We start from the raw sequence: 14,725 nt of genomic DNA on the forward strand, positions 1-14,725 counted from the left end.
TACTCAATATTCCAATTTCTGTTTTTAATCAATTTTATTCAGAATATCATTGCTTTCCCTCCTTTTAAATTCCACCATCTTATTCTTGGACACCTATTAATTTCACTTCCTTTCTTTCATCTCAAGATGTAAACATCCACGAGCATTTGCCTATATTGCATGGTCAAACTCTCTCCTAATATAACCATGCAGTCTTTGCATATTGATCATTCTATCTTCCAAAGTGGAAAGAATGTCCGTTCATGTGTGGTCATACTCACTTAGTATAACCCTGTGTGTATGTGTATGTGTCCGCATGCATGACAAAAGGGTCAAATAGACTTAGGCTAGGAAGTGGAAACTATTAAACAGTGATACCCGGATGATGCTTACTTTTCACCATCTCCCTTTTATTGCCTGTGAATGCATTCTTTATTTCATTTTTATATTTAACTGTTTAATGAAGAAAAAAGGAAAAGAAAAGAAAGGAAAAAAAGAAAAAGAAGAAGATTAAGAACTTGTCTTACAGCCAATGTTTGTTAACTATACAAAACCACTTGTTGCATCTTCTTACTCTTTTAAGCGTTTAATATCACAACTCATCCTCTATTTTGTATACTGACAGCTTTTAATTGATCGGGTGCCAACATTGGACTTGAAGCGAACATTTCTATTCACTTTCTTGGGATTTGTGTTGGTTGGTCCCACATTGCATTTTTGGTAATGATTCTAAATCTATGCAATTGTTGTATTTGAAAGTTGGAGATGAATTCCAGTAATGGCTATACCGATAGGGAAGTGACAGTACAACAAGGTGCTCTCCGAGCAATTGAGCAGTCCATATCATCATTCCGGGCTGCTTATATCATCCACCTACTCTTCATGGACCACTATGCAGAAAATCATGTTGATGGATGATCCTAACAGTTCAAGTGTTGCCATTTTCTCTATCTCCACGTTTCTTCTTCAAGCCATAGATGGGATAGCATCAATTGATTGAAGGGGTTATTTGGAGCCATAAGCAATCAAAAATGGGTCCTACCAATTGGATGAATCATATTGATGGCTGGATCTATTTTCATGCTACTATCAGATGGTTAGGATCATCTAATCAGCTTGGTCTTTTAAGGCGGCCTACAAAGAGGCTGGACTGCATTGACAGTCCAGATTGACGATGTGGACTGCCTATTTGTTCCAATTGCAATGTAGTGCACCTGAATGTACAAATCAATTCTGGTGTTTGTTTCTATCTGAAGCAGATGATGCAAGGCAAATGTTAATGTAATATTTTCTCACATGGAAGAGTATTATGTTATTAAATGCAAAAGTTGTTTAGAATAATAAAATTGGATTGAACTCTGATTATTTCCACGAGTTTTTTTTTTTTTGTAACGAGTCCATGTAATTTGGGCTCAGAAAAGTAATTACTTTTCTGAGCCCAAATTACTTAATGTTTTGTTCAGAAAAGTAATTACTTCTTCAAAAAGAAGTAATTTGGGGTCAGACATTTAGGAAATGTTTGGAGCATAGGAAAATCCGACCTTTTTGGATTTTTCGTAGTAAAGGTTTTGAATGCAAAAAGATGTTTGCTTTCTCCAAAACACCCAGACCGACTTAGAAACAGGTCAAAAGACACCACCTTTTTCAATTGATTTTCTTTCCCCGAGAGAGAGAGAGAGAGAGAGAGAGAGAGAGAGAGAGAGAGAGAGAGAGTCCGAGGTTGTTCCTTTCCAATTTGATTGGCATTGCTTGCATGCAAACAGGCACTTTCTTGCACTTCCAATTCATTTGGTATTACAAAATTTCAACCAGTTGTTGGTTATGACTTCTCCTTTTCTTTTTTTCTTTTTTTTCTTTTTTCCCCCTTTATCTTTTCTCCTTGCTTCACCGAGTTGGAGGAATATCAACTTGACATGCATAGTGTCTTGATGTGCTTGTTTTGCCATTGGGCCCATGGTTTGTTGACCTATTCTAGGCTGCTGACATAATGAGCCCCCAAAAAAAAAAAAAAAAAATCCAGATCAAAATATCCTAGCCGTTCAATCTTGATCCTTTTCTTCAAAATGTTGGTTCCTTTTTTTTTAAAAAAAAATAAATAAATTATAATAACCATCTGATAACAAACGGTTAGGATCTTCCAATCTTGGAGACTTTCCGTGCATAATCTGTTCATGGTGAGCCCCATAAGATCAACATTCTGGATCTGCAAAGCCCACTTTCTCGTACTGGCACATCAGGACATTTAATGTCCTAAGGCATCAGGACCTGGTAATTCCTCTCATGATAGAGATCTGATTCCATGATGAGCCCATAATCCAGAGCTTCTGAAATTGAATTAATAAAAACCTTATTTCGTGGGATTTTTAGGTATTTTTACTTGAGCAATGTGGTGACCATGCCAGGAGGACCTGGTGCATTCTTGCGCCTTTTGCTTGATCAGGTAAGCCTCTCTCTTTGTCGGTCAAATTACATATTTACCCCTTGGTTTGTGGGTTCAATTCTACCTAAAAACTGTTGTGATATTTTGAACATAGCCTCAGCTTCTGTGCAGTTCCTTTTCTCTCCTATCTTCATTGGAGTCTTCTTATCTTGCCTTCTAACACTAGAGGGAAGACCATCCCAAATAATGCCAAAGCTCCGACAGGTGAAGTTTCTATCCGTTTTTCTTTTTTTCCCTTCTTTTATCTTCTCAAGCAAATTCTGTGTATAAGTACTGTATTTCTTGTAGAGAAATCCTCCAACACTCTCAGAGCACTATATAAGTTATAGTGCTCCTAGTTGCATCGGTTGACATGGATAGACCAATCAATCGATCTGAACTGTCTATTAAGTCCAGAACCCAATAAATGGACTGCTCAGAAAAAAAATCACACCGATCAGATGATCCAATCCATCCTTGATTTGACATTTTTTCCTTTACAGCCATCCCTTTGACAAGCCATGGATGGAATGGTTATCAGTGCCTAATAGAAGTAAATCTTCGTAGTTATAAGCAATCCATAATGGGCCCTAACAAATAGATGGGTCAAATTATTGATTGGACCTATTTTTGTGTATACAGTCTTGACTGTCCAAATTAAACCCCATTGATTAAATGGTTAATATTTGTGAGATTGATATGACATTTGCATGGTAGCCTATGGAATGTGCCTTGGACCTATTTGAGCAGTCTGGATCATGGGTTGGACTGTCTAAGTGGCCCAATGCAACTAGGAGCACTGGGGCATTTCTCTTTCTTATATTCTTGAAAAATGTGATGGTATCCCGGCCATTCACCAGGTAGGCCTGCCCCACCATGCATGTGTTATGACTCATGGCCTGAAATCAGGCTCAATCACAGATGCATTGTGCATGAGAAAAATGGTTGGTCAAAATGTGTGAATTGATGGTCCACATTTGACATACATGTGGCCCACCTCATGACTGGACTGCTTGATTTTCAGGCCATGAAAGATACATTATGAGAGCATTTGACAAGCAGCCTGTTTATTGGATGTGCCACATTGGCATGCAGGGTGAGAACCTATTTCCTCAAGGTTGCCATTGCAGGGCTGTCTTACTTGGCTACATTTTGTTTGATCTTTGTTATTCATAGGAGTGGTTTTCTTCTGTGGTGGCAAATTGGCAATTGTGGATCCCATTCCAGTTTCTAAATTTCCGGTTCGTTCCGCAGCAATTTCAGGTTTGTACGATGACATTTCTATCTTGCACAATTGGTTTTCTTGAAAGTTCCTGGGTTTTTTATTTTTAAAATATGGAAAGATTGCAGTTACAACTTTCACGAACAAATGTAAGTATGATATGGGCCCATGTCAAATATAAATCATTGTTCTGCAAGTGGGTGTTTATTGTATGCATGCATACACATAATACGTATACGAATGCCAAATCTTGAGCGAAAATACAACCTAACCACATCAGATACGGCATGCATGCATTCTTTATACACACTTATTCTTGCATATACAAACATGCATTCATGAATACAGCAATAGACAGACATGCATCAAGAGTCATGCATTCCAATCTTCAAGTGCTGGCCAGCTTCTACAACATTCAATATAAGCTATCACTCTTTGAAGCCATATCATGTTGTATATACAGATGCAATTTTGGCGGGTTGCGTTGGGTTGAGGGTCAACCTGCCCTTGTCTCAAGAGGAGCCAACCTAGAACTCAGCCTGACCCAAATTCCAACCCAAGGTGCCCAACCTGAACCCAACCTGCAGTCCTCTATACACGACTCAACCAGACCCAAATATGTGTGATTATTCCCCATCTGACCTAACCCAACCCAAATTTGCTCGGCCCAAACCCAACCCTAAGACCTTGACAACCCAACCTGCCTGAACTCGGTGTTGGGTCGTTGGACCCAAGTTGTAGCCATAATTGTATGCATGCACATTGTGTATGTAAATACATTCCTTCTTGCTGAGAGATAGAGAGTCATACATCTATGTGTGGAAGTGTAATAACTACAACGAAATTGCAAGAAAAGGGGAAAGGGAAAGTTTGCTCTTATTAGGCTTTTTCGTGTTTGGTACCAGTGTGTGCCGGGCATGCCGTTTTCAAGTGTCCGAATAAATTGCACCAGGCCAGGAGACTTGCAAACCATGTCTAGTTTAGATGAACACGCTTTATGTACATACATGCATTCTACTGATATAATGACTTGCATGGATAGACATGTGTAGTCCACCTGATGGCTGGACTACCTAGATGCTTGTCAATTGCCCAGCCCAGTCCACTAGCCAATTATTCAAGCCATACGGTCTGTTAAGTCAGATTGGACTCCGCCCTCTGAGCAGACCAGCCAATTATTCAAGCCATACTGCATTTACACATGTATGCATTCATCTAAATACACAAACATTCATGATTGAATCGGTACATTTTATCGAAGCATATCAGTGGCTAGTGCACCACGTAGAACCAAAATTAAGAATTCTTCCATTGCTTTTCTCCTGTTCCATACAGGTATGGGAAGTTCTCATTTTCAAGTGTCCAGTGAGGTTTTACTGTCCAACATGAAATATTGATGCCTTGCAAACCATATGGAAATTATATGCATGTGTCCAAACACGTATATGCTCAGATATGCGACCGTGAATAGTACCCTCATTGGATGAGCCCGTACTAGTGGTTCCCATGGTTCATTGATCCAGAATCTTGATGTTATGGATCCCATCATGAATGGGGGATTGCCAAAATTCCTCCAGATTGGTAGATCCTAGCCATCCAATCTGTGCATTTTCCTGGATCGTTGTTGTATCTTTTTTTCTTTTTTCTTTTTCTCCTTTTTCAACCATCTATGTGGATCACTGATCAAAGGGTCAGGTTCTTCCAATCCAAAAGATTTTCGTGGCATCTCGTTTGCAGTAGAGTCCATCACATTAATGTGTTTGGATCACCAAACCATGGCCCCGATATGCACGGATGGGCATATAGTGATTCAATTCACGTCCTATCTTGGGGGCCCATTCCCCCTTCAACGTGGATGTTGGTGTATGTCTTCTTAAGTAAGTATTTGCATGGCAACAAACAAAAGGCTAGAGTTATCTGATTGATGAGATTTCTTAGGCATGGGCCATCAATGACGAGAGACAGGTTCAATGGTAGGGATCACGAAACCATGGGTCCCACATGTATAAACTACATGCATAATAGGGAAGTTCCACTTTGTTCACTGACAAAGAAGTCGGACTCTCCATTTTTATATATTTCTTCCCCAATCGTTTTCAAACCGTTAACTACTATAATTCTTGTTGGTGGCAGGTTCTTGCAGCGAACATCGTTGCTCTAGCGTGGAATGTAATTCTGTCTTTCAAAGCTCACAAAGAAGTTATTTCCAAATAGGTGCATGCTCTCACTTTTCCTCCATACCATTGGTTTATACATGTTGAATAAACAGGTCTATCTCTATGTGTACATAACACAAGTAGCCAGGGGCAATGTGACAAACATCACTGAGATTTTGAAATTCATACGATAATATCACGAGAAATACACTGAACAATATTATTGCAAGATTTTGAAAATCTTGGCAGATCTCAAAATATCGCGTTCTATTGTGATATTAACTCAAACAAGGGAGGGAGGGAGGGATGTAGATGAACTTTCCTACTGGTTTTCTGTACTTTTCTGGATCTTCGAATAATTCTCACTGATCATCAGATAATTTATTGTTAGGCTCCACCCCAACATCCCGGTCTCCTTCAACAGATCAAACCTATACTTTCACTAAGTTGAGTATATCCTTGACCAAGATCTAACAACTCCTAAGGAAGTATCAGAGAGGTTCGAGATCCTTGGTTTGAAACTGCCTCTAGATATAGGCTTTTGACTTCTGATGTACCTGCTTAGGCACTTCTTATGATAATAATGTCATCTACATTTCTTAGTTCCAAACAGCAGATTGGATTTATCACAAGGCAGTGTATTGGGTCGCAGATTGGATGGTCGGGTCAAGGACCTAGACGTGTGTCGTCGTAGCCTTGCTCGGGCTTTAGGTTTTTACTTTTCTATTGCCTTTTGTATTCTTTCCCACCCTTGGGCGGTTTCTTAATAAATTCAGTCACCTTTTTATTTAAAAAAAATGTCATCTAAATAAACAATTATAACCACCGGCCCTTTGGAACTATGCCTCACAAATACAGGCTGATCAACTTGGCACCTATGAAACCAAAAGTCGACAAAGGCCTTCCTGAACTCTTCAAACCAGGCCCCGGGAGATTGTTTCACGCCATATATTGCCTTCTGAAGTTTGCATACCTTTCCACTCACTCTAAGCAACAAACTCAGGCGATTACTACATATAAACTTCCTCGGCTGAGTCACCATGCAAGAAAGCATTTTTCACACCCAACTAATATTAGGGCAAAGACCTGTTAGCTACAATAGAAATCAACACTCGAAGAGAGTTTAGTTTTGCCACTAGAGAGAGTCTCCTTGTAGTTCAACCCCTGGGTCTGGGTATAACTTTTAGCAACAAGTCTAGCTTTTAACTTTCAATCAATCCATTGGGAAGGTATTTTATGGTGCATACCCACTGACAACCTACTGTCTGCTTCCCAGGAGATGATTGTGACTAATTTCCACATCCCAATACAATGCATAGCAGCCATCTCCTCTTCCATGGCCTTTAGCTAACCAGGATTAACTGGTGCATCATGGTGAAAGTAGGGAATGTAACACATAACAGGGACATGGCATATTTACGGAAGGATGAGCTTAGCCAATGATAAGAAACAAAGTTTGAAATAGGATGTTAGGTACAGGAGCATCCCCAAAGGCATATCGAATGAGTGCATTTCCGGAGAGCAATAGGAAGGTCTAGATCTGAAGGAATGGAAGCAGGACCCCCAGGCAAGGATGATGATGTGGGGTCAAATTTTGGCATGGTTGGACTGGTCGCTGGAGGTACTTGTTGCTTGTCCACAGGTATTGCCAGATAGATCATAAGAGATTACCGATGGTTGAGGAGCTGTTCAGTTAGATGTTGGACGACTCCCCCTCTCTCTCACATGAAGCTGAGGAGTAGTAAGGCGTATCCTCAAAACATGTCTCATCCGCACTAACAATGATGTGTTTACTGACAAGATCAAAGCATTGACACTCCTTTTGAGTGTGTGAATATCCAAGAAAACTGTATTTGATTGCCCTTGTGCCAAGCTTATCTGGCCTTGGTCATAGTTTTTGGACAAAGGTGGTGCATCCAAACATGGAAGCTGGGAAGGGAAAAGGCGATTAATTGGGAAACAAAACAGAGAGGAATTTTACTGTATAGAACGTTTGATGGCATCCAATTAATCAAATGACGTGTGGTATGAATAGGGAAACTCCAAAACCATTTGGTGGCATTCATGTGCGTAAGAAGAGACATGCTCACATCCAACAGGTACTGATTTTTTCTCTGACACTCCATTTTGTTGAGTATACGATTAGGAAGTTTGATGAATGATACAGGCTGATAACAATAGTCCTGTAAGGAAGTGGATAGGTACTGAGAAGCATTATCAGAATGGAGAATCTGAATGTCCTGTTGAAACTGATTTCAAACTTCAGAATGAAAGGATTTAAATGCAGTAAATATCTCGATTCAATTGTTCATCATAAATACCTATGTCATACGAGAAAAATCATTAATTAAGATAACAAAATACTTTAAATTGTTATTACTAGGAACTGAATTAGCCCTCACATGTCAAAATGAACTAAAGTGAAAGGAGTAAAACTTTGATTCTCTCTACTAGGAAGAAACACTAATCTATGATGCTTAGCTAATTGACAAGCCTCACAATTTGTTGATGAAACAAATAACAAAGAAGGAACTAAACTCTTAAGAGATTCCAAAGATGGATGACCTAACCGGCAATGCCATCGCAATGGTGTTCCTTTCGCATTAAGAGCTGCTCCAACAGTCCCTGGTTCAAAGTAGTATAGCCCATGTAATTCACGCCCCTCACCAATCATTACCTTGATGTTGAGGTTGTGGAAAACACAATGGGATGGGTAAAATGTTATTCCATGTGATTTGGCTTACAGATAGAAGATGAAATGGAAACATAGGGACATATAAGACGGGGTGAAGTGATGTGGTGACTTTAGGAAACCATTCCACAACTACGAACCTTAAAAGAGGCTCCATCGACCAAGGAAATTGAAGAACAAGGTGTAGATGATTAAGGAAAGGCAACATGGGGTGTGTACTTGTCATGTAATCTTTGGCCCCAAAATCAATCACCCAAAGTGATACACCAGAGGATGCAACTAGAGCATTACTTGCATTGGCTAAATTGGTTGAAGAGGTGGTTGTTGAATCAAACTTCATATTCTTTCGCAGATGCTTTTTGTAGTCGTCATGAGAAACAGGAATCATCGTAACAGTGTCACTAGGTCCAGACCCACTGCCAGGAGAGTCCCTAGTCGATGAGCCATCATTCATGTACATTGCTCGATTCGCATGATGAGGTCGATTTTTGTGAATAAGATCCCAACACTTTGTCTACGGTATGATTTTCTTTGTGATGAGCTATCATTCATTACACTATTGCCATTCGACCTTGGGCAAATTTTCTATCGGCAATTAGCTTTTCGATGTGCTAAAACTTTGCATTATGAAAGGGCATATTAAGGGTTTTTAATATAAATAAAGGGCATTTAGTTAATTTAGAAGTTAGCCATACGTTTCTCTCCATGAAAAGAAGGATAAATTCCTACCATTCACCATCATTGTAAAAAAATTGGTGGCTCATCTCCTCACATTTCAAACTCACATTCAACTATTAAAACAACCCAAATTGTGGTTCACATTATGGAGTGTATCTGTAAAATCACAGCAATCAACCAGTTCTATCCATCCAATTGATGGCTATCCAATGGATGGTTAGAAATAAGATAGCGAGCGGTCTAAATTCCAAGGGCAAGATTGGATGGAGAATATCATGTTCTCAATGTTAATGTCAGGTGGTGGTCCATCCAAAGTTGTCCCAGCCATTTGTATGGTTAAAGAGTTACCACCATTTAAAAAATGGTGGTGAACTATCTTATATGATAGATCATCAAAGAAATCTACTTACAACCACTACTAAGTGCCAGAAGCTTAATATATTCTTCATATTTTTTCCTGCTAATGTGTCTTTTGTCGGACATCCGAACTGTGCAAAAGGTCAGCTCCATCATGGAGATCACCTGGCATGAAGATCTGGCTGATCTTGTAATCAGGTGCGCCACACCATCAAAATTAATTGACAGACAATGATCTGACCCAACATGCAGTTGTGGTCCAACTGATATGATTGGATTAGCCTGACTTTCACACTAGGTGATCTTCATGCTTGCTCCAACTATATCATGTAGAAATCGATCTGGATCATCCACCCTACCGATCACACCTTGGATTTCCCATGGTTCCAATGATCTCTTTGATTGAAAATTCTAACCACACGGTTGGTCGCCCACGAAATCTACAATTACAACAAAAGGTCCAAAAAACATACGCCAGATGTAAATGGATGGTTGGGATCGTGTTGTCATTGTGATCTTAACCAAGATTTTTGAGTCTTGCATGCCCCTGTACTCGTGGCACACGTTCCAACCTGGAAAGTATGTGGGACATCTCATCGGTGCCTTAAGGTGCCCACCACTTTGAAGATGAATATATGCAAAAAAAAAAATAAAAAAATAATAATAATAATAAAAAACAGGTGACCTCATCAGGTGGGCCATCCCTATACAACGAGCAAGTAGACCTGCCAGATCGGTTAATATCATCCTTCAAAGCGTGGGCCATGTCAGCTTAGCAGGCATGCTGCGTGTGATGTCGAACATGGAGATGGCTGTTTGTGGGGGCTAGCAAACCTCATATTCCAACCTACTAAGATGTGACATACCACCCGATTATCTGATGCATGCATGCTCATTCTTCATCTTATGAACCGTTTGCTTGCACCAAATTTCATGAAATATCATGAAATGTTGCACCAAATTAGACTTATCACGGACTATCATGAAATTTCATGATATTTGATGCAACCAAACACACCTTTAAAGAAAAAAAAGAGTCCAAATAAGATCATTTTATTCATGTTTAATATTTGATTTTCAATATCTAGAACAGGACTTGGGAGACAAAATACTGGACTTCGAAGAGCTCCGGCAACTGACAACAGGTACTTAAAGAGTCGGATTGTTTTTCTTTTCCTTTTTAAATTTTTTTTTTTTTCTTTTCAAACAGGTGTGAAAATTTTGTTTTTGTTTTCGTATTTTTAAATAATCAAGTGGTTTTTTTTTTTTTTTTTTGGAATTGGGTTTTGTTTGGAAAGTATGGAAACTACATTCTCATTATACAGAGGGGGCTACAAACCGTATCGGGCTGTACGGTATCGGTAATGAGAACTGATACCTACCCAACTAGACCATCTTTTCCTTTAGCATGCCATTTCTGTGGGAAATCAGTACCATCAAAATGGTGGGACCCACTATGAGATTACCCAGAAGAAAGACTGCGTCCATCCATTCATCAAGTGGACAACATTGTTGGAATCAATGTACAGGTGTGGCTCACCTAGTGCGCTCATCGGCCTGATTTTTGAAATATGGTCATCTTCATGGTGGGGCCTACAGATTTAATGGTACTGATTTCCTGCACAAGGGGGATGTTGATGGGAAGATTGTACAGTACCACAACTTGTGGTACTGTTGCTATTTGGTGATTGGATCTCATCGAACCATTGCAAGCCCGATATCCCCATTTGAAACCATGCAGCAAAAAGCCCAATTGAGCACAATGGCTACTCTGCTCAATGCAAATATAGGAACTTCCATACATGATGCCTAAATCTCCTTACCTGTCAGTAATCCAGACCATTCGTTGGTTTTCTCTCACCATGGATACACCATGCCCCAAAAATCTTCTCCATGTGAAAATCCCAAGCTTCTGATTTCTGGGCAATGAATGGATGGTTAAGAAGAGAAATACAGCAACGGTCCCAAGATCAGTGGTTATCATCATCCAAGGAGGTTTTTGGAGCATTGTCCATATATATGTGGTTAGAATGTATGAGAACAGTGGTCTGGATTTCTTAACACTGGCCCCACAGGTTTTGGTCTGATTTGCTTAGGCCCATTTATGTATAGAACCAGAAATTCAGGCCCACTACATTGGCCAAATGGGCCTGAGGCTGCCCATCTATATGAGAGATGCTCCCGAGCTCTCAGAGCAATATAAGTTATAGTGCTACTAGTTGCATTGGAACACATAAACAGTCCAGTTGATTAATCTAGACTGTCCATTAGGTTGAACACGAGTTTCATGGGCTACCATGCAATTATCACACCAATCCGATGATCTCAACCATTTGATCAATGGCCTCTAATATGGATGGTCAAAATTGTTTACAGAAAAATAGGTCAAATAACTAATTCGATCCATCTATTTGTTAGGGCCCATCATGGATTGCTTATGATTCCAAGGAATCAATTTTGCGAGGCAATTGTATCCATCCATCCATCGCTTGGAAAAGGGATGGCTATAAGAAATAGGGCCACATCGAGGATGAATTGGATCATCCGACCAGTGTGTTTTTTACATGGTAGTCCATGAAATATATTCTGAATTTAATAGATGGCGTGGATCGATTAATTAGATTGTCCAAGTGAACCAGTTCAACTAGGAGGATGATGAGCCGAATGGGCTTAGCCAGTCTGCACCCCCATTGCCAATTAGAGCTATCGGTAGGGTTGTACCCGAGCCAAGCTAGCTCGAAAAGCTCGCCCCGCGTGGCTCGATCTAGCTCGATTTGACTTGACTGGAAAGATGACTCGAGATAATCTAAGCTTCATGTCATCCTCCACGTTTTGAAAACAAGCCAAGTTTGAACATAGTAGAGCTTGACTTGACTCAACTGGAACTTGGCTCGGTTCAAAGCTCGAGATCAGCTCGACTTTTATATATATATATATATATATATATATATATATATATATATATATATATATATATATATATATATATATATATATATAATTTAAAATTTTTTGTAAAAAATAACTTGAACTATACCCATCCGGTAGTTCGACCCTTTCTTACCATTTTCCTTCCTTACCTAACTTGCCACACCTGAGCTTCTCTCTCTCTCTCTCTCTCTCTCTCTCTCTCTCTCTCTCTAGCTTGACTTAGTGTATATCGGACTTATCTCAGCCATATGGCCTGCAATCGCCCAAGCTCTTCTCTCTCTCTCTCTCAACACAAACAACAAGGTACCCTCCATGGATCTATCTAATATAATATTACACACACACACATACACATTATTAATTGAATATTTGATTTGGGAGTTGGGTCAGTTGGGTCGGGTTGCTGGGTTGAGTCAGGTGCAGGTTGGGAGCAGGCTCGACTCGACTCGACTCGACTCGAGATAAGCTCACCTCGACTCAATCCACTAACTCGCCTTGAGCTCGACGAAAGTTTTAGCAAACAAGCCAAGCTCCAACTCGAGCTCGAACTCGAGGAGAGCACGGATGAGCCAAGCCAAGCTTGACCCACCTCGATTCAATGTATAGCCCTAGCTATGGGTGGCAGCAGCTATGGCCCACCCGCTAAGATTGGCCCATGGGCTGGGCTTGGACCCGAATGGATGTACTGATCTATTTTTGGGCTAGGCTGGGGTTTAAGCCATTTTAGCCTGATCTGGACCGTCCCTACTGTGGTTGTATATGTTATTCCAATCCTTGGTTACCTAATACATGCATCTTCCATGTAGATGGTTGGTTTCATTCCTTTTTTTATGCATGTGTGGCCTAATCCATCAATTGATGGATGAAGGGAAAACATAAACATCAGCTTTATGCAAAACTTTTGTGGCTCCGAAGAAGTTGTTAATGGTGTGCGTTCAATCACTATTGTTTCCTGTGGTGTGGTTGGCTTGAGATTTGGATATGCATCATGTTTGGGTTCATGCTCTAAAATGATATGAAAAAATGGATGGAATGCGGATAAAAGACATACTTAATGGTTCATAGCACCGACCAGTAACTAGAGTTGTACATTAGTTGAGTTAGCTTGGTTAGCTCGCTCGACTCAAAATTGGATTTGGACCTAGTCAAGTCAGTTCTAGTTTTTGGAGCTCGAAAAAATTACGAACTGAGTTTGAGCTTGCCCGAACTCGACTCGACTTAGCTTGAACCCCAACTCGAATTGATTCTGATCGAATTGGCTCGGTGACTCGATTATTCTGATCTTGATGTTGTTTGTCAAGTGTTTAATAAAATGACTCAACGAAGTGTCCTCGTATCAAGGTATTCTCGAAATGGGCATTCGATGGAAGATTGAATAAATAAATCACCACAAAAAAAAAAAAAAAAAACTTTACATTGTAGTATTGCCCTCATATTTTCATCTTGATGTTGCTCGCCAAGTGTTTGATGAAATGCCTATAAAGTGTTATTACTATTTTGCATTAAAAGTGTGGGGGATTGAAGATGCATTTTGTGTGTTTGAGAAAATGTCACACAGGCTTGAATTCGGCTCGAGCTGGCCCGAGCTATTGACCGAACCGAGTCAAGTTGAGTTGGCCAGTCATGATCGAGGACCGAGTTAAGCTGAGTTTGAGTTAGGGTTTTGTAACGTCCCAAATTTTCACTAGTTTGGATTTTTATTTTATTTTATTTTATTTTTTAAAAAAAAAACTCTTGAAAATTTTTACTTTAATTATTAGCTTATGTCGTCATTTACTGACCCTTAATGCTCGATGTGAGCTTATACGTAAGTTTTACTAATAAAGAACTGCACAAATCTGATTAATCAACCATAAGAAGCTAGCGAATTCGCCCGATCACTTAAATTTTGAGTCTAGCCATGTAATTTGTTCATCTAAAGCCCAAATATATTTGACATATCACTGATTAATCAAGACAACGACAACTAAATAAAGATTTACCAAAAGCCGAGACAACTAAAGGTCAGATCTTGATTAACAAACTGAATTGACCTAGTTACTCATTTAGCCTAAGAACCAACGGTTCAGGGTGATTAGGATCAAATCACCATTTTCGCTAATTGCGAATAGGCCACATTATAAACTTAGATAATCCAAACCTTAATCATTATCTAATTCATTACAGAAATGTCCCGATTTTCTGTACAAGTTCTATACCGTATTTTAGTGGGCCACTAAACCCGAGACGATAGAAAGATGTTTGTCTTAAGAGGGCTTGTCATTCATTTCGGATATCGAGCCGAGATCACG

The 14,725-nt window shown here is 39.7% G+C and overlaps 1 protein-coding gene across 4 annotated transcripts in view; it reads left to right on the forward strand.

Annotated features, from left to right (window-relative positions):
* Positions 1-10,773, forward strand: part of LOC131251072 (protein sym-1) — a 30,935-nt gene extending 20,162 nt beyond the window's left edge. Inside the window, exons 3-8 of one of the 4 annotated variants that reach the window (XM_058251569.1) lie at positions 605-699; positions 2,347-2,419; positions 2,531-2,623; positions 3,575-3,661; positions 5,754-5,834; positions 10,585-10,773. In XM_058251569.1, the coding sequence (XP_058107552.1) occupies positions 605-699; positions 2,347-2,419; positions 2,531-2,623; positions 3,575-3,661; positions 5,754-5,834 (429 nt within the window). In that variant the 3' untranslated portion in view covers positions 10,585-10,773. Of the gene's footprint in view, positions 1-604; positions 700-2,346; positions 2,420-2,530; positions 2,624-3,574; positions 3,662-5,753; positions 5,835-7,811; positions 7,883-10,584 lie in introns of those variants that run through there. The other 3 variants (XM_058251568.1, XM_058251567.1, XM_058251570.1) reach the window with 3 other exon arrangements.
* Positions 10,774-14,725: the final 3,952 nt, after the last annotated feature.

The sequence above is a fragment of the Magnolia sinica genome, chromosome 7 (genome assembly GCF_029962835.1).
Source record: "Magnolia sinica isolate HGM2019 chromosome 7, MsV1, whole genome shotgun sequence".
Classification (NCBI taxonomy): domain Eukaryota; kingdom Viridiplantae; phylum Streptophyta; class Magnoliopsida; order Magnoliales; family Magnoliaceae; genus Magnolia; species Magnolia sinica.